The 27,006-nt window shown below is 38.1% G+C and overlaps 1 protein-coding gene across 8 annotated transcripts; it reads right to left on the bottom strand.

Moving 5' to 3' along the window:
• Positions 1–26,216, bottom strand: LOC126721174 (uncharacterized). 8 transcript variants are annotated; one of them, XR_007653864.1, is made up of 10 exons: positions 8,258–8,438; positions 7,752–7,896; positions 6,708–7,092; positions 4,132–4,597; positions 3,892–3,969; positions 3,117–3,215; positions 1,967–2,159; positions 1,357–1,781; positions 813–1,238; positions 1–684 (listed from the first exon to the last, which is right to left on the bottom strand). XR_007653864.1 is itself a non-coding variant. In XM_050424197.1 (7 exons), the coding sequence occupies exons 2-7, from the start codon at positions 4,540–4,542 to the stop codon at positions 1,023–1,025; spliced, it is 1,422 nt and encodes a 473-aa protein (XP_050280154.1). In that variant the 5' UTR covers positions 4,543–4,597; positions 6,708–8,438; the 3' UTR covers positions 732–1,022. The 8 variants fall into 8 exon arrangements, 1 of the variants encoding a protein (XP_050280154.1); XR_007653863.1 differs by lacking the exon at positions 8,258–8,438 and adding an exon at positions 25,848–26,216 and having other exon boundaries at positions 6,708–7,896; XR_007653861.1 differs by having other exon boundaries at positions 6,708–7,896; positions 8,255–8,438.
• Between the last annotated feature and the right edge of the window lie 790 nt (positions 26,217–27,006).

Below are 27,006 nucleotides of genomic sequence, written 5' to 3'. Positions count from 1 at the left end.
GACAGAAATAAGCTCATTGATGCGGTACAAAATTGGTGCCATGCTTGTCACAAATTCCTATCAAGACAGAGTCCTAATTGCAGGGGCAGTATTCACATTCTGTTTTTGAAATGGCAATTCACGCTAAAACTTTAAGAGTGTTAGTTACACTATTTCTAGATTGCTCCTTTTAAAGATTACATAAAATGCATTTCGATCTTGGCCATGGAATGACTGGCAAACACTACTGCAAATTTGGTCAAAGTTCACTACAATTTACCATGACACATCTCCAGAACAAGGCTGTTTCTTCGAGCTGACAATAAAACTCCACAAAAGTCAACCTAAGTGCCTAATACGTTAGAAACTAGAATAGGGAGTTGAAGCTCTGAGCTTGAGGGCAAAATTGGTGCACATCGTCCAATACTCAAAGCTCAATTCACATTTGTTAATTGTCAAATGTCAATGCCAAGTGCCTTACCTCAATTGGCTCTTCATGATATTTCCAAAGGAGATATTCGGAATTAGAAACCCCCCTCCCCCAACTGTTAAGTTATTAAAAAAAAAAAAAATTTTAAAAAGTTATTAAAAAAAAAATTTAGTACATTAATCATCAACACAGATTTCCAGATCAGGGACCTCCATATGTAGCAAATGATGTGCGCCTATGCACTGGCATGTACCACATCAACCTATTCAACCCTCCTGCACAAATGTTAACAAAGCAAAATGTGCTTCAAAATGGCTGGCACTTGCAAAGACATGATGGCATAACCACCACTTTACACTGAACTTATAAACAAAATACTCACCTGTTGATAATTCTGTGGTACCTATATGAATTTTTAGGATCCCTCAGCTTTCTAGTCAACCAGATGCCAACTTGATATCAAGGCATACATGCTGATTATAACTATCTCCTCAGCATTTTGGTCAACTAAATGTCAAGGCATATATGATGTACACAATAAGGCTGCCATCAACATGCTCTACCTCCACCAAAAACAAAAACAAAAAAACAAAACAAAAAAAACAAAAACATATTACCCATACCCCTTTGTCCAAACAGGTACAGAGTATATTAATATCCCCAACCCGAATGAGATGCAAACGGTAATCAATGCATATGCATATGCCCTCCAAGGGTGTTCGCTTTCCCTCATTGCATAGAACTCGGCAATGAAGGTAGAGACAGTACTCAGACAGCCCAATCCAATTTGTATGCCCGATGCCACAGTATCATAAGTCTGGCTATTCACCTGCATCAAATGATTCAAGATTGTGGTCATGTGCTATGCATGTAACAAACGCTCATGGAGACATGTTAATTTTTATATGATTTGGGAAATTCCCAAGATTGAATTTGTCAACACTTACAGCTTTCTTCCCAGTAGAGAGTGCTGCCATGATGCAAGCTGCAGAAACATTGACAGCTAGAGTCCCAAATGGCACCCATTTAAACAAACCAGCCCTGCCTAACCCACGACCATTAAGTCTGGCTAAGAACCACCTGATCCACACACCTGGAGGTCCAACAAAACAAGCCAACCATAGCTGAGCACCACTGCCGCCACTGCTAAACTCCTCCATCAATAGTGCTCCACATACACCCCATAACAAGCCTAGCATCAAAATCAACACCACCATGACTGCTAAGTGACGCTTGAAGCTGTCCACCCTCCAGTTGCTGCTTGAGCTTGGAGTGCCACTTCCTGTACACGCATTTCGCCTTCTTAGAAGCCACCTGAAACCCTTGGCTGTCTCAACCCCAAAAATAATGGAATAGGCTGCAAGAAACAAACCTGCATGGAATCATACAGGTTAAAGGACCATATCACTCTTAAGTGCCAAAGCAGGCTATAGACTGTTGTTAAGTTTTGAATAGACTAAAGTGGGATATACAATTCAAATCTAATATTTCTCATTCTAATGGACCAGATTACCTACACTACTACGACAACATAGTTCTTACAGTATGGATTTTTACCTACAAGAAAACCAAGCACAGCAAGCACCCAGTGGCCATCAACAATAAGATCAAGCATTTTCTGGTTCCAACCGCTGAAAGTTGTAAGACTTCCCAAATAACCAGTCGTCAATCCTATTGCTAGGTAGTCTGACACGCTGGATATGTCTGCTTTGAAAACAATACCCCACCACCCCATCAAGAAAGAACCAACCTAAAAAATGAAAAAAAAAAAAAAAAAAAATTATTATTATTATTATTATTTGAAGCAGAATATCTTATATCTTCCAATTAATGTCTTTTGTGACCTTTATACACACATATGAAGGGTTGAAAGCAAGAAACTGCATATAAGAATGTCAGTCCTTGGGCACTCTTAAGTCCAACACCAAGCACAACACAAAGTTCCATCACAAAGACTTTACCAAACCAAAGAATCAAGATGAATTTCTAATTTCCCAATCCTAGCTATCCTGTACTGTGACGGACCTTCATAATTTATGCCAGACATAAGTTGTAATTAGGAGCATATAATCATATAAGCGATTCTTCAGAGCTAGGAAAAATGTACGCTAAAACACTTGCATAATCTCATCCACTATTGTAATTGAATATGGAGAGTGACTAACACAAAAGTCCCAACTCTAGAAGCAAATGTTGTCCAAAACAATTGTATCTTTGGAGTAAATGTAAAATACCTCTCAAACAATTTTACTTTGCATGACCATAAAGAATTAGCTACAATTGACTATAGTTATCATCAGTGCATGTTCAACATATTTAATTCTTTTATCATAAATTAACTTATCTTGATTCTTTAATCATATCCTCCAAATACTCATAACTTGATTTGATTTTTAACAAAGTAAACATTGAACTATCACCACATAGTTCAAGAATGAGTGATTCCTCAACCACATCACCTGCCACCATAATTTTCTCACAAAGCCCAAGCATATGCATGATATACACTGAAAAAAAAGACCAAATCAGTGATTCACAATGATTCTTCCAATGGAAATCAAACACTTAAAATAACATTGAAATAAGACACATCTTAATGTCAAATGTAAAGTAGTTCAAATGCATTTTTTTTCCAAGTGACTCCTTTAAAATGCTCTGAATGTGTGTGCATGCATCAGGAGAGAGAGAGAGAGAGAAAGAGAGAGACCATATTGGAAGGAAGGTCAAGGTACAGAATGTTTTCATCGTTTGTCAAGCCAGCGACTCCGGGACCAAACAGCTTTTGTAGCACATACCTCGTCAAAACCTGCACATTGTGTGGCATATTAAATATCATAATATTGCTGAGTATGCTTACCAACATGAAATTTACAATTAATCAAATGCAAAAGTGGAAATTCTGTCTGATCCAGAGAAGACTGAAATTCCAACCAGCCCAATCACAGAACTACAATTCATACATATAATAAATTAATAATTTTAGTCATTTCCAAATTCTTATGACAAAATGGAGGTAGTATGTCCAAATTATTAAGACACTAATTTGAGCCTCTCCAACTTTTGTCAAAAAACTATTCAGTTACTTCCAAGAGGTTGGATTGTTCAGAACTCCAGCACTATGGTTCATATCTAGTTATGTCAAACATGGATAATCAACAATAATGACGCTCTTAGAGAACTTCCTTTTTCTTTTCTTTCTTTTTTATGGATATTATATCTTTTGATCTGTATTCCTTTGGTTTAAAGAAGTTAGTTTTTAAACATATATTATCAGGCAACACAAAATACATTTGCATCAAAATTCTTCCCCAAAAAACCAAACACCACACACTTGTAAAAAGAAATAAGCACAATGGCATTATAAGTTATGAGCATATTGCATTTTAGAACTTAAAAATAAATATATAAATAATTAAAAAAATAAAAACTAAACTAAACTAAACTAAACTAAAAGGAGTGTGCATATATATAGTGCATATTACCCCAAGAATCCCAAAAACAGCTAAATGAATGAGGCAGAAAGCATAATCCAATAACTTTGGCAACCTTTCCTTATCGACCTGCATATAGAAACATGAAACACGCGCATTACTTGAACAATCAGATCAGAGGGAAACAAGAAATGTTTAAAGTAGTCATTAAATAATCAACAACTACCAAAAAAGTTCAGGAATTTCATTTAACAAAGATAAAGAAATGAGAAATTGTTGATGAAAGCTCACTTGCTTTTTGTCTTTAGAGCACACAATTGCATCTGTGGAAAGGGGAGATATGATTTCCTCAGGCAATGGTGTCACTACGGAGATTGTAGTCATTGTTGGTGGATCACGAGACCAATAACTATTAAGGTGCAACAGAGTATCCCCAGAAGTGGGGGCAGAAACTCCATTCTCTAATGCAGGATCAACAGAAAAGCGGTGGCTGTTACTCTCACTGTGCCTGTTGCCATGAAGAGCCCGATCCCCAATGTCTCCTGCCTCTGAGACAATCTCACTTTCAATGTCATCATCAATATGTACAGGTGCAGCTGCTGACAAACTTATAGAACGCCTTCTCAATGAAGAATTGGCACTGCTTGTGCAACTAAATGATCCACTTCGTCTGGGTTCAGAGTCAGCAGTCCCAATATCCATGACTTCCCACCAAAACCTCAAGGCTTGATTCCTCTTGGAATAACTTCAATATTCACTGAAATAAATTAGGATGTTCATTCAGAGGCCAAATCTATATGACTATAATAATAATCCAGCTACTGCTGACAATGATGATAATGTTAGTACTTTTAATTCCTGCAAACAATTCTCAACTACTACACTCTTGAAAAAACTAATTATGTGCACATAGGCACAAGTGAAGACACCCATTGTAATTCATTTTAATTAAAGGTTAATCTTGAGAAATATAAGCTCATTAATATGAGTTGGCATCTAAGTTCTGTGAGTCATGACATCAGAGAGATAAAGACACAAAAGAAGTAACATATGATAGTCCAAACATTTCAATTTTGATTGGTATTAGTACATCTTCTCCCTCAAACAACCATTCGGACAAAAATCAAAATACTTTTCCTATAAGATCATGGACTTAATGAATGATGTCTTTGAATTCAATTTAAAACAATTCGGAACATCGATATTGTCTGCTCCATCTCCAAGATTGCCATAATGTAAGAAAAAATCTTCTAGCATGGTCATAATTAAATTTTTTTCATCTCCGAACCCATTAAAAAAAACAAAAAAAACTCACATTATATGCAAATAAAAGTTATAAGTTTCTACATTGTCAGGGAGAACTTGAGATTCTCATTTAAAAGCACTGAAACATGATTAGAAAAACTTCTTAACCATAAAATAAATGACAGTTCACACAACTTTCTCAGCAGTACCTCCACCTCAGATCTAAAGTTCACCAAGAACAAAGAATATTTTTATTTTCTATGTACAAATTCTATTTAAACAACAGATAAATTAGATAAAAACTTTTGTTTTTCTCCAAAAAAAAAAAAAAAATAGGGAACATAAAAACAAAATGATATTCCTATCACTTGACACATAGCACATGCGCTAGTGGATTTCTCCATGCCCAATTAATAACTTTTTTAGGAAAAAAACTCAAACTGTTAACCAGAAATTTTATCATATTTTCAAAGCCCCTAGTAATTGGGTGTAAAATATGGTTGGCTAGCTAAGTTAGGCAGAGGAATAGCATTGACTTTCATGTTCAAAACACAACCTACGCTAGATCTCATGTAACAAAATGTCAAACATTAAAACTTGTATGAAAAGATATTAAATTATTGATACTTGTCAGGTTCAAATAATCATGACATGAGAGAGAGATAAAAGGCACAAAACCAAGCTTAATTTAGTATTCACTCACTTCATTTTGACATTTTCTAAATAATAAAGCAATTTACTCATGGACCCAATTTAATCAATGTGGTGCAGAGTATAACATCTGTTTTTCTCTCTTTTTACGCTAGTTACAGACTTATCTCACCTCTTAGATCAGCAGATTGCAAGATCAAGTCTGATGCATATAAGTATATAACTTAACACGTTTTCACCGATTTGAAAAACTAGAATGAACCTGTCACATGGGTTTTCATTGGGACGGATCCAAGAATTCAAGCTTGGGGGCGTAGATAAGAAAAAAAAAGTTCAAGCAAAGAAAAATACTAAAATCTAAGTAATATGCATGATGCATTTAATTATAAATTTAGTATTTCTCATTGCTTTTCAATTTATAAATTTATCTAATTTCAAATTATTAGTTATAGTATTATGAGTTACTAATAGGTACAAATGAATCATTGTTATTTTAATAAATTTATGTAACAATTTATCATATTATATGATTTGTCGTTTGTCTTTGCATCTTAGCCTTTATTTTATTTTATGTTTTTCCTGTCACTCACCCAGTGTTGTCTTTGTATCTTATCTTTTATTTTATTATTAATTTTTTTTCCAGGTCACTTAGTCCCACTACCAACACTATGATTTTATTGTACACTATCAACGAATCCTTTACCCTTTTTATTCCTTAGAAGTTGAATCACTTTTCCTGTTACTATGACTTGTTCCTATTTTATTGCCCAACTACCACACAAATATTCTCTCTCATCTCTACTCTCTCACCTATCTATATAATACAGGAGAGATAGTCACAACCATAGTCACATGTCACAAACACACAGTCACAAAGCTAAAAAAAAAAAAAAAAAAACATAAGCATAGATTCACTAAAACACAAACCCCACAAGTACAGATTTTGAGATTTTGAAGGATAGATTAAATACTTGAGTGTGAAAGTGTGAAGGCTGTAGCAGATCAAAGCCAGCAGCGGCGTCACGGCGAGATGGGTGTTGCGTGGGTCTGCGAGATGGGTCTCGCGTGGTGGCGGCGTCACGGCGTGGGCAGCAGCAACAAGCTCTCACATCGCGTTTTGGCGGCTTCACTCACGGTTTGGGCAGCGGCAGATCGAGTCTCTCTCAGTCTCTCGCCTCTCACTCTCTCTGTCTTGCCTCTTAGCCCTTGGTTTTCTTTTCCTTTTTTTCTTTTACTTTTCTGTTTGGAGACTGGAGTCTTCGGTGCTGGGTTTACATTTTTTGAACTTACCCTTCTTCTTTTTTTTCTTTTTTTGGTGTTTACATGTGGGCTGGACGGCTGAGTTTTACATGTGAGCTGGCCGGTTGGGTTAATGCCAATGGTTTACAACAAAACTAGTGTCACAACAAAAATTCTTAACAATTTCACAAAAAGCAATTTGTCTACCAACTCACACTTGGACCTATCACAAATCTACAATCTTTTTTAAAATGACCCATGTGTAACTAAGGTGGTAGGTAAAATTGGGTGTTGTTATGAAATTTTTGTGACTTTAGCTTTATTGAAATTATTAAACTCTATGACCCAGAAAAATTAATTGATAGTTCGAACAACAAGCAGAATCTTCAGCAGCAAACTCATTTTTAATGGCAATCCAATCATATAACTAAAAGATGTGTCCTCCACTAAGAGAACATGAAAAACGAAAAAGCAAAATACAAAACAAACCCCACTCAAATACTATTGGGAAAAATTTCCTTAGAATTTTTAAATCGATGAAACAACAATCTGAAGTGAACCTTTTTCAGATTAGCTCATGCATGAACATTGAACAAATAAAGAACATGAAAAGTGTACAAAAAAAAAGAGTAAAAATTACAACAGAAAAGCTATTACTTTTACGGTTCATTATAATAATATTAAATTGAAATATACCACGTGGTTCAATATACACTTGGAAAAATAAATATATAATGGATGCATGTATAATGAGAGCGAGAGAGAGAGAGAGATACCAAACAACTTGTAAGAAGGCAGGAAAGCAAGTCAAAATCGAACAGAGCGCTGGAACAGTTTTCTGTGATTTCTCATTCAACACGGCAATGGGTGACCGTACGTATGTGAGAGAATCGATGAAAGAGAAGCGAATGCTTTATGAACCTGCGAGCAAATGAAAAAGGAAAATAGAATCGCGATGATTCTTTGAATCGCAATGATAACTAAAACTGTGCAATACACGGGAATTCAATAAGTAAATATATAAAGTTCTAAATATTTAGATGTATGTTTGTGACTCAAAAAAACGTATGTATACTTATTGATTGCTAGAAACAACGTGAATGAGACTTTGAGAATCAATATTAAATTTTAATTTTCATCAATCTTCATTGAATGAAGAGCAATCATCAGTTTGGAGGTTTGTTTATGGAGTTTTTTGGTGTAAGAAACCTCAATCCCCAAACCCACATGGAATCGGAAATAAAATAAAAGAGATGAGAGAGAAGGAGAGGGCAGCAACCACTATTTGTGGTGGTGCCGCTGAGTTTTGTTGCCACCGATGCTGGCGAAGGCTTTGGGGCTCTTGCCTTTGGATAGAGCTCTGGCTATGGAGGATCGCGAGAGACAGAATTTTAGAGATAGAGAGAAGATGGTTAATTTGGAGAGAGAGAGAGAGAGAGAGAGATAGAGTATAGTACAGAAAAAATAAAGAGAGAAAGAATGTGTGTTTTAAAGTGGGCAAATGAATTCATAATAAATAAATAATTATAATTTAAAGAAAACAGAGTGTATTATAAATAATCTTATGTGTGTTTTTTTAAATTGTTTGTGTAAAATTAAAAAAAAAAAAAAAAAAAAAAAAAAAAAAAAAAGAAGAAGAAAAGAAGTGGGTTCTTATACTTTATAAACAGAATACTCTAAACTAATATGCATTAACATAAATAGAGTAATGATAGCAATATAACAAAATATCATAATAATTTCATAACAATCATACATGGTCCACCACAATTTCTAATTCAAATTTTTAATGTGTTAATTTGATAATATTGTTAAAAAATTGTGAATTTTTGTTATGTTCATGACATTGTTTTAGTCAAATTTAAAAAAAATAATAATAATAATAATCTAATTAAGAGTCTTGTAATTCAATTAATTAGTACTTCTTGATATCTCTAAGATTTAAATCACTCATTCCAATTATCAAATTCAAAACTTATATTAAATTTTAAATAAATAAAAAAGAAAAAGGAAAAAAAAAAAGGAAAAGAAAAGAAAAGAGGAGAAGAAGAGACAAATGCAAGTCCAATCGTAATGTGGCCACTTTAAATTTTAGCCAATCAAAGTTGAAAAATACTAAAGTTAGACATCATTCAAAGAAAAAGTAATGGTTTAGAACATTCACGTAGTCAGTATGAAAATGATTTTTTTGGTTGAACAGTATGAAAAGGATTGCTTACGCAGACGCAACAGATTCGGAAATGGATGGCAAGAAGCTCTTGAAAGTTTGGAATAATGATAGCGATATAACAGTTTCACAAATATTTTAAAACTAGTCGCTAATCCGTGCGATGCACGGGAAAACTATTAGAAAATAATAAAGCATGCATATATTAAAAGACAATTTAAGTTCATGTGTGCTTGCAAGGGATACATACCTAAATAGTTCTTGCGGTAGAAATAAAAGCCTTATCTTTGAGATAAGGAACTGATGTAAACAAACTAACCTTACATAAAACAAATTAAAAAAAAAAAAAACATAAAACTGATGTCACGAGAAATTCAGCCACATAGTAGTAATATATAAATCTCTTAAAACCTAAACCTAAACCTAAATCTAAACGTAAGGACTAAATATTTATGCGCCTTCTCTTGCTTTCCTGATGTATTTGGTTAAAAACATAAAACTGATGTCACAGGAAATTTAGCCACATAGTAGTAATATATAAATCTCTTAAAACCTAAACCTAAACGTAAGGACTAAATATATAAACAAACTAACCTTACAAAAGCTGAACTTTATAAGCTAAAATCTATACCGTGAGTTGTAAATCTTGAATGCTATACCGTGCGTTTAGGGCTTCCTACATCTGGAGAGAGAGAGAGTTTGCAGAAACCAAAGAAAATCTCTCTATAGCTTAAGAAACACAATATAATAAAATCAAAGAGATAAAATTTTCAGAGGAAAAAATATTATAGATAATTTAAAAGAATTTTGGTTTAATTCTTGAACACCGTAACTCCATAAAATTCATACTAATAATAATATTTTATGATAGCGCAGTTAGAATTTTGGTTTAATTCTTGAACACTAAATTGGAAATTGATTATATGAGTATTCAATGGAGAACAAAGTACTATGTATTAATTAGTATATAAACAAAACTAACCTTACAAAAGCTGAACTTTATAAGCTAAAATCTATACCGTGCATTGTAGATCTTGAATGCTTTAGGGCTTCCTACGTCTGGAGAGAGAGAGAGTTTGCAGAAACCGTGACTTTATATTTCTTAACTTGAGAGAGGGGTAAGGTTGCTAGGGTTTTGAGGAGTTATAATTTTTATTTATTTTTTATTTTTTAAATATTGTGCTGACGTGCATTGTAGATCTTGAATGCTTTAGGGCTTCCTACGTCTGGAGAGAGAGAGAGTTTGCAGAAACCGTGGCTTTATATTTCTTAACTTGAGAGAGGGGTAAGGTTGCTAGGGTTTTGAGGAGTTATAATTTTTATTTATTTTTTATTTTTTAAATATTGTGCTGACGTGGAAAATTGTGGTGCCAGCAAAGGCTTCGGTTTTATATATATATATATAGATTAGTACGCCAAACGGCCAAAGTGCAAAACTCATTTAATGATATGATGATATATTAATTTTGAAAATGTTGTCCGTAGGCTCAAGGGCGCTTGAGCCCAAGATTGTATATTGGACTTTGAGCTTTATCTAAAGATAAAAATGGGTCCGAGGAGAAGTAAATAATTATGAAATATTCTCGGACCAAGTCCCATTAGCACAGAGCAAATGAAGGGTCGTCCGAGGAATACATCTTCCTCGAACTTAATGAATAGGGTTTAAAATATATAATCCAGCAATTAAAGTGACCTTCCAAAAAGCTTCAATGATGTAGATGTACTTCACGAACATATGAGAAGGAAGAAAACCTGAAAATATCTAAGAGAAGGTTGTCACCACCACATTCAATGTACTGCAACTACTTTTCTAGCCGCATTTATGTGGAAAAGACCTCTGAACAGTGTTACCTTGGCTACTGCAACTCACAGAGAACTAGAAAGGGTGTCTGATGGAACAAGCACTCACGTAGAGATTTGGATGATCAACAAGTAGAGGGTAAAGATTATTCAAAGAAGGATATATAAGGTGAAGGACCCTTTCATGGGGAGGGGATCGAAAGAGGGAGAAAAAAGAGAAAAGCAATCTAAACCATTCAATTATTCTAGAGTGATAATTATATCCACATTTAACCTCCTCGGACTGAAAGTTTATTGATATCAGCATCCTTGGTTCATGTTGGAATGCCATGCAATTCAACACTAACTGTTGTCCAATTTATTAGGACCTAGTTCTTTGACCCATTCTCTACAAATTCATTGTATTAGGCCCCTTACACTTTAGGCTTGGGCCTCAAATTGTGACCCTACAATTGGTGCCATCTGTGGGAAGAACTTGTGCCTTAGTGAGAGCAACGGTTAAACATGGTGGGATCAGGTCCATACCAACCAGGTCCACACCAGACAAAGCCTGCAAGTTCTCAACGGTAGGACAATTTTCTTAACCTTGAGCGGGAAAGAGATCATGACAAACGTCGAGAGGGTAGTGTACGTACTACCCATACAAGCAAAAGCCATTCTAGGGTGAGAAGTCACGTATCCCAAAAGCAGGACGATAACAAAGCCCTACAGCAGGAGATTGACGACTTAAAAAAGAAACTACGTTGTGTGGAACGAAAGCTCTCCCCCTCCAGTTCAGATACTAGTGACAAAGGGGACGACAATTATAGGCAAAGGTCAAGAACTCCACCAAGTGAGACCTTTTCTTATGAGGAAGAGCACCACTATAAACACATTCACAAAAGTCCATCCCGTAAAGGCCTAGTGAATGACGCCATGAGCAAGGCCCTGAATTGAATCTTTAAGTCACCCTTCACATGCAAGATAGAAGGGTAGTGTACATACTACCCATACAAGCAAAAGCCATTCTAGGGTGAGAAGTCATGTATCCCAAAAGCAGGATGATAACAAAGCCCTACAGCAGGAGATTGACGACTTAAAAAAGAAACTACGTCGTGTGGAACGGAAGCTCTCCCCCTCCAGTTCAGATACTAGTGACAAAGGGGACAACAATTATAGGCAAAGGTCAAGAACTCCACCAAGTGAGACCTTTTCTTATGAGGAAGAGCACCACTATAAACGCAGTCACAAAAGTCCGTCTTGTAAAGGCCTAGTGAATGACGCCATGAGCAAGGCCCTGGATCGAATCTCTAAGTCATCCTTCACACGCAAGATAAAAAGGACTAAACTTCCTCAGCGATTCCATCAACCTACTTTCACTATGTACAACGGTCGAACGGACCCCGTAGAGCATATAAGCTAGTTTAACCAAAGAATGGCCGTCCATTCCAAAGATGAAGTTTTGATGTGCAAAGTATTTCCGTCCAGCTTGGGACCAGTGGCGATGAGATGGTTTGACGGCCTTAAACCAAATTCTGTGAGCTCCTTTAAGCAGCTGACCCAGACCTTTGGCTCTCACTTCATCACAACTAGCAGGGTTCCTCGGCCCTTGGATTCTCTACTGTCTTTGTCCATACGAGAAGGGGAGACCCTGAAAGCCTACTCAAACAGGTACTGGGAGATGTTCAATGAGATAGAGGGTAACTATGAAGACGTCGCCATCAGCACTTTCAAGAGCGGCCTCCCAACTAAGCATGGTTTTAGAAAATCCTTAACAAGAAAGCCTATCACCAGCTTGCGCCAACTTATGGACCGAATCGACAAGTACAAAAGGGTTGAAGAAGACCAACAGTTGGGTAAAGGAAAAGCGAAGGTTGTCCCTCAGGAAAGGAGGGACTTCAGGTCGGACCGATTTAACAACAACAACCAGCCGAGGAGAGACTTTGCAGGGCAATCTAGATCTGCCGACACGCAGACAGTTAATACTGTGTTCCGAGATCCGGTACATCAGGTTCTGGAGAAGATCAAGAACGAGACATTCTTCAAATGGCCAAATAAGATGACAAGAGACCCTATGAAGCACAACCAAAACCTGTATTGCCAATACCACCAAGAATCGGGGAACACCACTGAAAACTGTAGAAACTTAAGGAATCACTTGGACCAGCTGGTCCGAGAAGGAAAATTAAGGCACCTCCTTCATCATTCCGGTGGTCAACAAGGACAGGCGAATCCTGAATCCCGGAGAGACACCTCCTTAAGACCTCCTATAGGCACGATAAATGTCATTTTTGCTGCTCCGAGAAGGACCGGCTCCTGCCCTTCTAGAGTAATGTCTGTGACTCGGCTTTCCACCGAGGATGACGATCGGGAGTCCAAAAAGGCCAAGAAGAAGGCTTCACCAGTGCTGGGCTTCTCGGACGAAGATAAGATCAAGACCATCCAACCCCATAACGATGTTCTGGTAGTCACACTCAAGATTGGAGGATATGATGTGAAAAAAGTGTTGGTAGATCAAGGCAGTGCTGCGGAAGTAATGTACCCCGACCTGTACAAGAGGCTGAACTTAAAATTCGAGGACCTATCGGCGTACGATTCCCCTCTGGTAAGTTTTGAGGGAAAGACCGTTACTCCAAGGGGCCAGATCAAACTACCCATACAAATCGGTTCGGACGTGGTGGAGGTGGATTTCATCATAGTTGACGCTTATTCACCCTACACGGCTATTATGGCTAGACCTTGGTTGCATGCCCTAGAGGCTGTCTCTTCTACCCTGCACCAAAAGGTGAAGTACCCGTCGGAGGGCTAGGTTAGAGAGATTGTGGGAATCAGACCATGGCCAGACAGTGCATGGTGGCCACCATCTCACGCCAACCCAGTGTTGAGCCCTCGGCCTCTACTGGAGGGGGCTTATAGCAATCAACCACCCTGGCATTGTCCGGTAATGAATCAACCAAGGAGGCAAAATGCGAAGATCTAGAAAAGGTAGCCATTGGCATTGATCTAGAAAAGTTCTTTCAAGTCGGCTCAAAACTAGCTCTCCAAGAGAAAGAAGAACTAACTTGGTTTCTTAGAAAAAACGTTGACATATTTGTGTGGGACACCTACGAGGCCCCAGGGGTTGATCTGAGTTTCATCTACCACCACTTGAATGTTAACCCATCCGCCACTCCCAAGAAGCAACCACCTCGGTGCCCGTCGAAGGAGCATGCCAACATTGTTAGGGACGAGGTGATGAAGCTTAAAAAAGTAGGGGCTATCAAGGAAGTTTTTTATCGCGAATGGTTGGCCAATACTGTAGTGGTAAAGAAGAAGAGCGGTAAATGGCAAGTTTGTGTAGACTTCACGGATCTAAATAAAGCCTACTCGAAAGATCCATTCCTTATGCCTCGGATAGATCAGTTGGTAGATGCAACCGCAGACTATCCTTGGATGAGCTTCTTGGATGCCTTTCAAGGATATCATCAAATACCACTAGCTGTAGACAACCAAGAAAATACAGCTTTTGTTACTCCCATTGGAAATTACCATTACAGGTGATGCCTTTTGGTTTGAAAAATGCAGGTTCCACCTACCAGAGAATGATGACCAAAATGTTTGAGTCGCAACTGGGTAAGAGCATTAAAGCCTACATAGATGACATGGTGGTAAAGAATAAGATAGTGTCTGAACACGTGAGAGACCTTGGGGACATCTTTGAAATTCCGAGGAGACACAAGCTGTGTCTCAACGTGTCCAAATGTTTATTTGGGGTAGGATCAGGGAAATTCTTGGGCTATATGGTGACCCACAAGGGGATCGAGGTCAGTCCCGATCAAATCAGGGTTGTCAGCAGCTTGCTACCACCTCGGAATCCCAAGGAGGTCCAAAAGCTTACCGGCATAATTGCTGCCTTAAACCGTTTTATTTCTCGGTCGGCAAACAGGTGTAGACCCTTCTTTCTCTTGTTGAATAAATGGAAGGGATTTGAATGGACCGAAGAATGTGCTTTAGCCTTCCAACAACTTAAAGAATATCTATCTCGGCCACCAATCATGTCCAGTCCTGAGGCCGATGAAGTATTGTTCGCCTACATCGCTGTGACCCCTCATGCAGTAAGCCTAGTGCTAATACAAATGGACAACGGCGTACAATGACCCGTCTATTACGTGAGCAAATCATTGTATGAAGCTGAGATCCGCTACCTACCACTAGAAAAAGCCATCCTAGTGGTGGGTCAAGCTACACGAAAGCTTCCCTATTACTTCCAAGCACACACAGTTATCATTCTAACCCAGCTTCCACTTAGGTCCATACTTCGGAGTGTTGATTATACAGGAAGAGTTGCTAAGTGGAGCACAATTCTAGGGACTTTTGACATCAAGTACATGCCTCATACCTCCGTCAAGGGCCAAGTCCTCGCAGATTTGGTGGCTGAATTCGCTAAACCCTCGTTAGAAGAGGAAGCAAAGACACAAGACATGGATGAAAATCGGTTGGCACAATCTCTCTACAAGGGCTGACATGCTAGAAAGTATATGTTGATGGTGTAGCAAACCAAATGGGCCCCAAAGTGGAGCTAGTTCTGATTTCCCCTGAAAGGATCACCATCAAAAAATCGTTAAGACTGGGTTTCTCAGTCACGAATAATGAGGCTGAATATGAGGCCCTACTAGAAGGGATGTCCATGGTTTAGAAAACTAGGCGGAAAAGCAGTAAACATGTTCTCAGATTGAAGACTGGTCATTAGCCAAGTGAATGAGGAATTAGAAGCAAGAGACGAAAGAATGCAGGGATACTTAGACCAAGTTAAACACCTACAATCACGTTTCGATTCTTTTAGCTTACTGCATAACCCTAGAAGTAGGAACACACATGCCGACTCCTTGGCCACGATTGCCACCTCCTCGGCTCAAAGTTTGCCCTGGGTCATCCTTGTGGAAGATTTATACAAAACCTTCAGTGACGAAGAGAGAAGTGATCCATGTCCACAATGTCAGAGTGGGACCTAGCTGGATGGACCCTCTAGTACTGTTTCTGAAGGAAGACAACTTGCCCGAAAAGAAGACTGAGGCTGACAAGATACGAAGAAATGCTTCTCGATTCTGGCTATTTGAGGACCAGAAGCTGTATAAACGTTCCTTTTCTGGACCATACTTACTTTGCGTACACCCTGAGGTCTCAGAACTAATCCTGGAGGAATTACACGAAAGGATTTGTGGAAGCCACACAGGAGACAGGTTCTTATCTTATAGGGCCATCACCCAAGGCTACTGGTGGCCAAATATGCAGAAAGAAGCACTTGAATACATGAAGAAGTGTGACCAATGTCAGAGGTTTGCGCCAAACATACATCAACTAGGAGGGATCCTCAATCCATTGTCCAGCCCTTGGCCATTCGCTCAGTGGGGCTTGGATATTGTCGGGCCCTTTCCCAAGGCAGCAGGGAACAAAAGGTATCTGCTCGTCGGCACTGATTACTTCAATAAATGGGTAAAAGCTGAACCTTTAGCGAATATCAGAGATGTGGACATCAAAAATTTCGTTTGGAAAAACACTGTTACCCGGTTCGAGGTCCCTCACTCCCTCATCTTGGACAATGGTCTTCATTTCGATAGTAAAGCCTTTTAGGAGGTACTATTGCAAATTAGGAATTACGAATAAATATTCTACCCCAGCCTCCCCTAGGGGAATGGGCAAGCTGAGGCTGTTAACAAGGTCATAGTGAACGGATTTAAGAATAGGTTAGACGATATGAAGGGAAGGTGGGTGGAAGAACTGCCACATGTCCTGTGGACGTATCGAACCACACCCTGCAGGTCAACAGGAGAGACCCCCTCTTCGATGACTTACGGGGCCGAGGCTATTATTCCCTTAGAAACGAGTTTTTCAACACTGAAAACCAGCTCATTCTGTCCGAGCAGCAACAATGAGCTGCTAGAAAAAAGCTTAGACCTTATTAAAGAAAGAAAGGAAAGGGCAATAGTCCAACTGGCGTACTACCAACACAAACTTAAGCAAGGTTATGATGCCAAAGTAAAGTTGAGACCACTAGTGCCTGGGGACTTAGTGTTGAGGAAAGTTCTGGGCACTGCAAAAAATCCAGCATGAGGAAAGCTGGGACCAAATTGGGAAGGACCATATCGCATCACCTCAGTAGCTGGTATTGGGGCATATTTTCTGGAAGATTTAAATGAGAATGTAATACCACACCCTTGGAATGTAAACAACCTGAAAATGTACTATTATTAATGAAAATTTCATTTCTAAATAAGTTCTTTTGTTGTATGAAGGCCTGGTGCCTCTTGTCTCTCTATTTACTCATGTATTAAACAGAACCTAAATCCTACATGGCTCCTCGGACCACTGGTTTAGAGGAAATTAATTACTTTTGTCATCATTTCAATTATTAAATAGAACCTAAGTCCTGCATAACTCCTCGAACCACAGGCTTATAGGAAATTAATTACTTCAAACACCAAGCCAAGTATTTAAACAGAACCTAAGTCCTGCATGGCTCCTCGGACCATAGGTTTAGGAGAAATTAATTACTTTTGTCATCCTTTCAAGTATTAAATAGAACTTAAGTCCTGCATGGCTCCTTGGACCACATGCTTAGAGGAAATTAATTACTTTAGACACCTAGCCAAGTGTTTAAATAGAACCTAAGTCTTGTATGGCTCCTCGGATCACAAGTTTAGGGGAAATTAATTACTTTTGTCATCCTGTCAAGTATTTAAACAAAGCCTAAGTCCTACATTGCTCCTCGAACCACAGGCTTAGGGGAAATTAATTACTTTAGACACCTAGCCAAGTATTAAACAGAACCTAAGTCCTACATGGATCCTCGGACCATAGGCTTAGGGGAAATTAACTACTTTTGACACACGAGAGTACTTTTGTAAATGTTAAATAGAACTCGAGAAACAAGGTATATTACTTATCTCCTCTAGATTCAATACTCATTGTATGAGGATTAATTCACGGTATAAGTGGATAGCAACTCTCTATTGCTAATACATAGATAAATTTCTGGGAATGTCAATAATAACTTGTTGATAAGATATATTGGAAATAGAGCAACAACAGTTTAAACTCGTCTACAATAATAATCATAAATTCTAAGAGTGCAAAAATAAGATTTGGAGAATAAAAGGAAATGTTCATTCATTAACTTCAAAATATATTACAAGCTACAAAAATCTTAGGAAGAGAAAACAAGAAAAGTAAAATCCTACAACTACTTTTTCTTTGGTTGGGGATCCTCCTTGGTAGTGGCAGTCTTGGACCAAGCATCCCCATCTGTAGGCTTCTCGGCTACCTTAGCCTGAGAGATCACGTCCCTAATGGTGAAGGTATCCTCGAACGGAATGTCACTGGCTAGAGGAAAGCCCCCTTTACCTATACCTGCTCCAATAGAGGTCCTAACGTCAATGGTAGGATCCTGAGTGTTGGGGACCTGCTCAGGAGAAGGTAAGGGCAAAGCAGCAAAGGAAGGGTTGGTTGGGATCTCCCTGATGTGTTCTGGAAAATACTCTCTCTGCCCTCCTCAGCTTAAAGTCTGCCGGGACCCCTACACTATCAAGGGCCTCATTCCAGGTCACAGTGCAGTAGTCCTTGCACATGTCGGCCACCTCTTCAGCCAACCTCTACTCTGTCTCGAGCATCCCCTGCTCATAGGCTGTTATCTCTGTGGCCTTAGCATCTTCCTTGACTGCTTGGGCCTCTGTCTTAGCCTTTTCCAACTCGGCCTTCAAGCTTAGAACCGTAGCCTTCTCCATGGCTAGATTCAGCTTCGTAGTGAAGAGAAGCTTACACTGGTCCTCAGCCTAAGCCTCGGCAGTCTTAAGCCCTGCCACGGTACTTAGACATTCGTGCTCGGAGGTTTTGAGCTTCTCAGCCAGCTGGGTCTTCTCTTCCTTGACAGACCCGAACGCCTTCTCCACCTCGCGCTGGAAATTAGACTCGGCCTCGAATTTATTGTGGGCATTCTTGACGCATTCTTCGGCCACAAAGACTTTTTGAGTGACCTGCATAAAACAACAAGAGGATTACACCAAAAGAATATATGTGAATGGAAAAGGGAAATGAATTGAAATGCCGATGAAATTGTACTCACCATCACGAGGTCTCTTTTTAGAGACATAAACAGGTCAAGCTACCTCATCCACCTAAGGGCATCCATATCCTTTGGGAGGAGGAGAGGCTGCTTTAAGGCTTGAGCTAAGTACATGGAGTGCCCCCTACTAGATTCCCTTATTGTGGAATCATAGGGAATAGGGGCCCCATCCATCTCTATCACAGGAGCCCATATGCACTGCTGACGGTGTATCTAGACGTCGTCTCAGCTCTCCATAGACTTCGACCTCTTGTCTCGAAGGTCTTTTGTTTTTTGTTGCTTCGTGCCCTTCTATGGAGGCATATCCCCTTCTTCCAGCTCCTGAGGTGGTCTTTTCTTCTTTGGGTCAGGATTGACGCGCGGACCTTGGTCAACAGGAGGAGGAGGAGGGGGAAAAGGAAGGTTGGTAGAGGTTTGGGTCTTAGGAGCTTCAGGTGGAGTTGCTTCCTTACCCCTATTTGCGATCAGACCCCTCAAGCTCGACCTCTTCTTAAGATCCATGATCTCTACCTCCTCGGAGCTTGTTTCAACGAAAGCAGCGATCTGTCCTGGCTAATGAGCTGTAGAAAGCCTGTCGAACTTGGTCTCGAAGTCCAAAATCTCCACAAGCCTCTCGGCATTTCTCTCCTCCTCAGCAAAATGGAATATGTTTATCTCCTTCTTAAGTGACAAGTGTAAGGACGAGGCTATCCCTTCCGCTGCTGCTACGGTTGCGAGTGGAACTTGTTTGAGCGGTATTGCAAATTGCGGAGGATTTTGTTAAGCAGGTACCACGGGAGGTAGATCCCGCCTGGCAAGGAACCCCAGTTTCGAAACGTCTATCCGAGCAAGGCGGGGGTTACCTGCTCTCAGCGCTTGGCCTGCGTCCTGGTAGATGCGCGACAAAGGCTCATAACCTAGGATTAGGTGAGCGGCCGACAGTTGATTATCCTCGCTCACGAATATCTCCAATCTCAGCAAAAAGTTGAACCCGGGGACGTTAATAAAGCCGAGCTTTGGAGAAACGTGCTCTTTATCTGCAAAAACACCCGAGAAAGCAAACATTGTTAAACCAACAATGAACATCATCCGAGGAGACAGACTATCAAAAATGAATAGAGAGAGCTCATAAAACTAAGGTCTCGACCGAGAGACCTGGTCCTAGGGTACCCTACCTGGTATTCCTGCCCTAACTGGGCAGTGAAGACCGTCATGCCATCCCCCGGAGACAACTAGGTAATCTTCCTTCATGCCTTTGTTGGACTTTGGGATGCAGGATATCAATCTCACCTCGTCGGACCGAGATTTGAGGTAATATCCTCCTGAAAGGGAGTGACACTCGTACGCATGGGTAACATCGTGCCATGTAAGACCGAGGTTCATTTGGTCGTTTAACGCATCTACACATCCTAAGACCCTAAACATATTGGCAGCACATTGATGTGGACATAACCTATGATTGAGCAAATAGTCCCTAGTTATTCTACTCATAGGAAGTGTCATTCCTCCCTCTATAAAAGTGATCATTGGGATAAAAACTTCACCCTCTTTCTATCCGTAAGTACACTGTCTGGGGGACAGTATTGTAGACCTACTCTTGAGGGGATGTGGTACCTGGCCCTAAAGCTCTCCATGCTAGCTAGGGAGTCTACCAAATACTTAAATCTACCAATACTTAAAATCTACCAATACTTAAATCTACCCATTTGAACGAGTGGAAATGACGCAGAAAGAAGTTTTTAAAACAAAGGAAGAAGGCCGAGGAGGATGGCCGAGATTAAAAGGGAGAATATAAAAGAACAAGAACTTACAAGAATAAGTATGTTTATCTCTGTTGTTTTTAAAAGACTTTCGAAGAGATCTCGAAGAAAAGGTTTCAAAAGCTTTGCAGTCTAGAGAATTCTGTGAGTTAGAGCACTGGAGATCACTAGAGAGCTTAAAGATTGGTAAAGTAAAGGGAAGATAAGTTCCCTCGAGACTTTATATAGGGAGTGGAAATGAGTGAGAGTTATCCCACTCAAATTTCCAAGAAGAGGCTCAACCGTTGGATTTAAGCTTCACCATTGGATTTGGGGGACAACACGCCACCTGGAGCAATTAATGATGCTTTGTGGGCTGCGAAGCGTCAGGTGTAATCATAATGCACAAAAAAAAAAAAAAAAAAAAAAAAAAACGGAGCTTTCACACGTGCAGTCAACAAATTCAAATGATATTAGCTCTTAGAAAATCAAAACCTCACTTTTCTCCTCGAATGGAAGAAAAATCGAAGTTTTGAGGAGCTATTGTAGGGGCAAGGGCCCAGGATCGTATATTGGGCCTTGGGCTTTATCTGAGGATACAAATGGGTTTGAGGAGAAGCAAATAATTATGAGATATTCCCGGACCAGGTCCCATTAGCACAGAGCGAATGAAGGGTCGTCTGATGAGTACATCCTCCTCGGACTTAATGAATAGGGTTCAAAATATATAATCTAGCAATTAAATTGACCTTCTAGGAAGCTTCAATGACATAGATGTATTTCGCGGACATATGAGAATGAAGAATACCTGAAAATATCTAAGAGAAGGCTGTCACCACCACATTAAATGCACTACAGCTACTTTTCTTGCCGCATTTATGTGGAGAAAACCTCTGAACAGTGTTACCTTGGCTACCGTAACTCACAGAGAGCTAGAGAAGGTGTCTGATGGGACAAGCACTCAAGTAGAGTTTCGGATGATCAACAAGTGGAGGGTGAAGATTATTCAAATGAGGATATATAAAATGAAGGACCCTTTCATGGGGAGGGGATCGAAAGAGGGAGAAAAAAGAGAAAAGCAATCTAAACCATTCTCATATTCTAGAGTAATCATTATATCCACATTTAACCTCCTCGGACTAAAAGTTTATTGAAATCAGCATCCTTGGTTCATGTTGGAATGCCATGCAATTCAACACTAACCGTTGTCCAATTCATTAGGACCTAGTTCTTTGACCCATTTTTTAGAAATTCATTGTATTGGCCCCTTGGACCAAGACCCCATACACTTTGGGCTTGGGCCTCAAATTGTGACCCTACATTGTGGTTTTCTACTTTTTCTTATTTTTGTGATGCTAACACCATTGAAATTGATACAATTTTATAATATAACTCATCACATGATATGTCAATTTATGATTAATGAAAGTGTATTTGATACAATTTTATGTCACAACTCACCATATAACATGACGAATTATGATTAAAAAAAAGTGTGATAGTAGGCCATTAGGACGCACCTTCACCAATTTCGGTAATCCTAACATTATTCTTTTGTATACATTATTCAAATGTCTGCCCTGATTGCTTAACTTTGGCAGCATGTGAAGCATGTCATTTCACTAGCACTACACCAACTCTCTAAGTCCAAAGCCACGCTTTGAGCCGTTGAATTTGGATAAAAGGTAGAAAGATAATAAAAAATAGGCGAAAATAGTCAAATATCATGTTTTGGCAAAATTTGTGGTAAACTAACACTGTTTTAGAAATATTTAACAATCTACCACTTTTTTAATACTCGAATTTCACAAAATCGAGTTCTAAATAGTACTTGAGTTTAGTAAACTCGAGTTCTTAGGTGAGTCGCTAGCATGGTACTGCTAACCTGAAATTTGTGAAAAAAAAAATTAATATGGTACTCAATATTATGAAAATCGAGTACTTCTTTATAGTACTCGAGCTTACCAAAATCGAGTACCTTTTTTTTTTCCTACTTTTTGTTTCATACAAAAAAGCACCGGATGGCAGAGGTCTCATTAAGTATACTGTTGTAAAAGTGCTGCACAAAAAAATGATAAGAGTTGGTAATTTTATTTGATGGACAAGTTGACAAGGAAGGAAATGGAGCACTGGGCCATTACATCATGGGCAATATGGAACGCTAGAAACAAGTATTATTTTGAAGACACACAAGCGCAACCTGAGGCTATTTTACATAGGGCATCTTCTTTACTTGATGAATATCAGACACTAGTGGCAAATCAAGGAACTATGTAGCTAGTGCTAGGTTTGTACTACTGATATATGTCTTGTCTATGGGCTTACAAGGTATTAGACCTTTTGAAGCTCGAGTACTATAAAGAAGTACTCGATTTTCGTAATATCGAGTACCTTATTACTTTTTTAATTACACAAATTCTAGGTCAACAGTGTCATGTTGGCGACTCACCTAGGAACTCGAGTTTACTAAACTCGAGTACTATTTAGAACTCAATTTTGTGAAACTCGAGTACTAAAAAAGTGGTAGATTGCTAAATATTTTTGAAACAGTGCTAGTTTGTCACAAATTTTGTCAAAACGTGGTATTTGGCTATTTTCACCCAGATGATGGAATGAAAAATTGAAAAATTGGGGATAATTTGTATTTTGATTCTAATTTCTTGTCTTCTTTTTTTTCCTATCTTTTTTTTTTTTACCAAATAATGTAAAAATAAAAAAAAATAAAAAAATAAAACGAAGAACAAAATATCACATTTTTTCTCTCTCTTTTGTTTCCTCCTTTTTCATAGTATCTTTTCACTCCAAAAAAAGTATAAAATTGATTTGATTAAGTGTCCATTTAGGAACAATTTATTTAACTGAAACTAAGAACTTTTTGCTGAAAGTACTATAGATAAAAGTAAAAGTTAACGGAAATAGTATAATGAGACTCATGAATAGTACCAAAAAGTGCAATGAGACCCATAAATTATAGCAAAAATAAGCTAAATAGTAAAATAAGCTGACTTTTTAAGCCAATGCCAAACACAATCTAAGAATTAAACTCCTTGAACCCAATACTTCTTTGACTGGAATACTATGATAGGAGCAGAGCCAAAGAAAAGTTTGTATTCTCTAGGTTGTGTTAGCTTTCCAAATCCAACTATCCTAGAAAGGAGGAAGGTTTAAAGGATTTAAGACTTTTTACAAAGGGATAAGTAGACTTTAAAGAGAAATTTCTATCTTTGGCAGAACATCAGGCAAAAAAAAAATCATTTCCTATAGCTGTAAGAATTGAAAATTTAGGCTTGTAAAGTTTAGATGAGGTTATGTGGTAGAACAAAGGAGAGAGCATGCTAATTCTCACTTATTTTGTGTGTGTTTGTGATTGCTTAAAAAACCAACTTTTTTACTATTCAGTTTATTTTTACTACTATTCATTGGTCATTTTGTACTTTTTAGTACTATTTATGAGCCTCATTGTATCAGCTACCCTTTAGCTTTATTTACAGTTTTTTTAATAAAAACTTTTCAGTTTTAGCTAAATAAGATGTTTCCAAACAGACAGTATATCTACCTTCAGTTCCTTACTAACACTTTTTTTTTTCTTGTCCCGGTTAAAAGGAAGCCCAAGTAAATAAGAATGAAGAGGCATACAAAAAATAAGCAATTGATAGTTTGAACAATAAGGGGGGTGTTTGGTTGGGGATATTTGCAGAGTAGTTGTGTAAGGGTCTATAATGTAGTAAGTTAATACGCGTTTGAAATGTATAATCAAACTAGCATCTCGAGTTTTAGAAACTCGAGATCCATATTAAAACTCGAGTCTCAAAGACTCGCTTTCCGAGTCTTTGTGCTAGATGAGTTGGATAGAAAATGCCACATAGATCTCGAGTCTTTAAGACTCGAGTTCTAAAAAGCAAAACCGAGTCTCTGAGACTCGATTTTGGTACTTAAAGAACACCAGAACTGAAGAAGAACCGACGATGAAGAACAGACCTGAAGAATAGAGGAAGAACAGACCTGAAGAAGAATCAACGATCTGACGACAAAGAACCAATGATCTGACGACGAAGAATAGCAACAAAGAATAGAGGAAGAACAGATCTGAGTGGGTGATTAGATGATCTGAGTCTTATCTACACGAAGAACTCAGAAGATCGTGAGGAAGAAGAAGTCTGAGCTGCCCACCTACTTCAATTTCGTTTCCATGTTCTTCATCGTCATCATCCCAACAAGTTATTGCCTTTTGTCGATGGAGGCAACGACGGCGGAGCTAGGATCGGATGTGGCGGTGGTAATGGAGGCTGGAGTTGGTGGGTGTCACTGCTCGTGTTCTTGGAGATACATTGAAAGAAGAAGACGAAGGCTGATTTGGGAAAAAAAATGGTGGAACTCAAGTTTATAAAACTCGAGTTCTATGTGGAATATTTTCCAAGTCAGATGCCACCGGTTGGGTCTCCGCTTGGGTCTCGAGTTTTAAAAACTCGAGTTCTAATTGAACTTGAGTTTTTAAAACTCAAGATGCTAGTTTTCTAATTTGTTTTGCAACCTGACAACTGACGATATTCTTAGAAATTAACGCTAAATGGAAAAAAAATTCGTGTTTGGTTTGTGTTTTCAAACAACGATTTTCAGTATTTAAACAACATTTCACGCATTTTCACAAATTTTTCCACCTACACATATTTCCACAAATATTTTCAAATAATAATTTTCAGTTTTTAAACACACATACCAAACTGGTCCTAAATAAGCAGAATCTTCGGGAGCAAATTTATATTGTTAATGACAGTCCAATCATATAACAAAAATTGTTGAGAGCAAAAAGATGTGTCCTCCACTAACAGATCATGAAAAAAGTGAAGCATACAAAAGAAACCCCACTCAAAATACTATTGGACGTGAGCTAAAAATTTCTTAGAATTTTTAAATTGATGCAACAACAATTTGAAGTGAACCCTTTCAAAAATAAAAAAAAATAAAAAGATTAACTCATGCATGAATCCTTCAAGTAAAAAAATAATAAATAAATTTAAAATATACCGCGTGGTTCAATATACACTAGGAAAAAAAATTAAATAAAATAATTGATGTGACAGTATATGAGAGAGAGAGAGAGAGAAAATACCAGGGAAAGCCACAAAGGCGGAAAGCAAGTCAATATCGAACAGAGCGCTGTAAAAGTTTTCTTCAGATTTCTCGTTCAACACGTACAGCAAGGAGTTGCAAATGATGAACGTGTATGTATGTAAGAGAATCAATGAAAGAGAAGCGAATGACTTTTGAATCTCCGAGCGATGAAAAAGAAAAATAGAATCGCGGTTTCTCTGAGTTCGTTGTTGTTTCTTGTTTTAAGGTGATCATGGGAAAACTGACAAAACTGTAAGGAGGTTGAGAAGGTTTTTACTTGTCAATGGAGATGAGAAAGTGAGCTTGAGATTGGAGGAGATTAGGAGAAGGAGGGAGAGGAGAGAGACTCTGTGAAGGGATTAAGTCCATCTCCTCCAACTCCTATTTGTATTCTTGCCTCTTGGGACAGTTGGATGCCCCATTGGTTATTTATTACTTACACGGTTACCGCACGTTCCATGGTGCCCCTTTTTTTATATAATTATAATAAGGGATAGGGTCCATAGGGGATTTTGAATTATAAATTTATTTTAATGAAAAATAAAAGGGTAGTTAAGCATTTTATACCCCATAAATATAAATCAGTCACTAGAATCAAGGTTGAAATCAGGATTCAAACTCAGGGGTTGAAGTTTTTGGTACAAAATTTTTAAAATTTCGGAATATCAATATTAGAGGATGACCACAATACATTATTAGCAATAATTTTTTAATTATTTGTTTCTTTTGAAAAAAAAGTTAATAATAGGAATTTATAATTAAGAGTTTTCAAGGTTAGATCGATTCTTTATTCTATCCACATTATAATTTTTTTTTAATTATTTATTCTTTTCACATAATTCTATTACTAATAACTTCATAATACTATAAATATATATATATATATATATAGTTAAAAGATTCTAAAAACAATACAAAATAAACTATAGTTAAAAGTTTAAATCCATGTCAAGCATATCTCTCAAAAAAAAAAATAGCATGTCAAGCATTATATTAATAAAACAACCAAAACAATAGTTAATAAATATCATGCATTAATATTCAACGATAAAAAGGGTGAGACAATTATTGGTGTCTTGGTAAGGTTGAGATTTTTTCCTTTAAAAATTTGCAAGTTTGAAAAAATAGTAAAAAAAAAAAAAAAAAAAAAATCTATT

This window comes from Quercus robur, chromosome 4, assembly GCF_932294415.1.
Source record: "Quercus robur chromosome 4, dhQueRobu3.1, whole genome shotgun sequence".
Classification (NCBI taxonomy): Eukaryota; Viridiplantae; Streptophyta; class Magnoliopsida; order Fagales; family Fagaceae; genus Quercus; species Quercus robur.
This window is presented reverse-complemented; position numbering and strand designations above follow the sequence as displayed.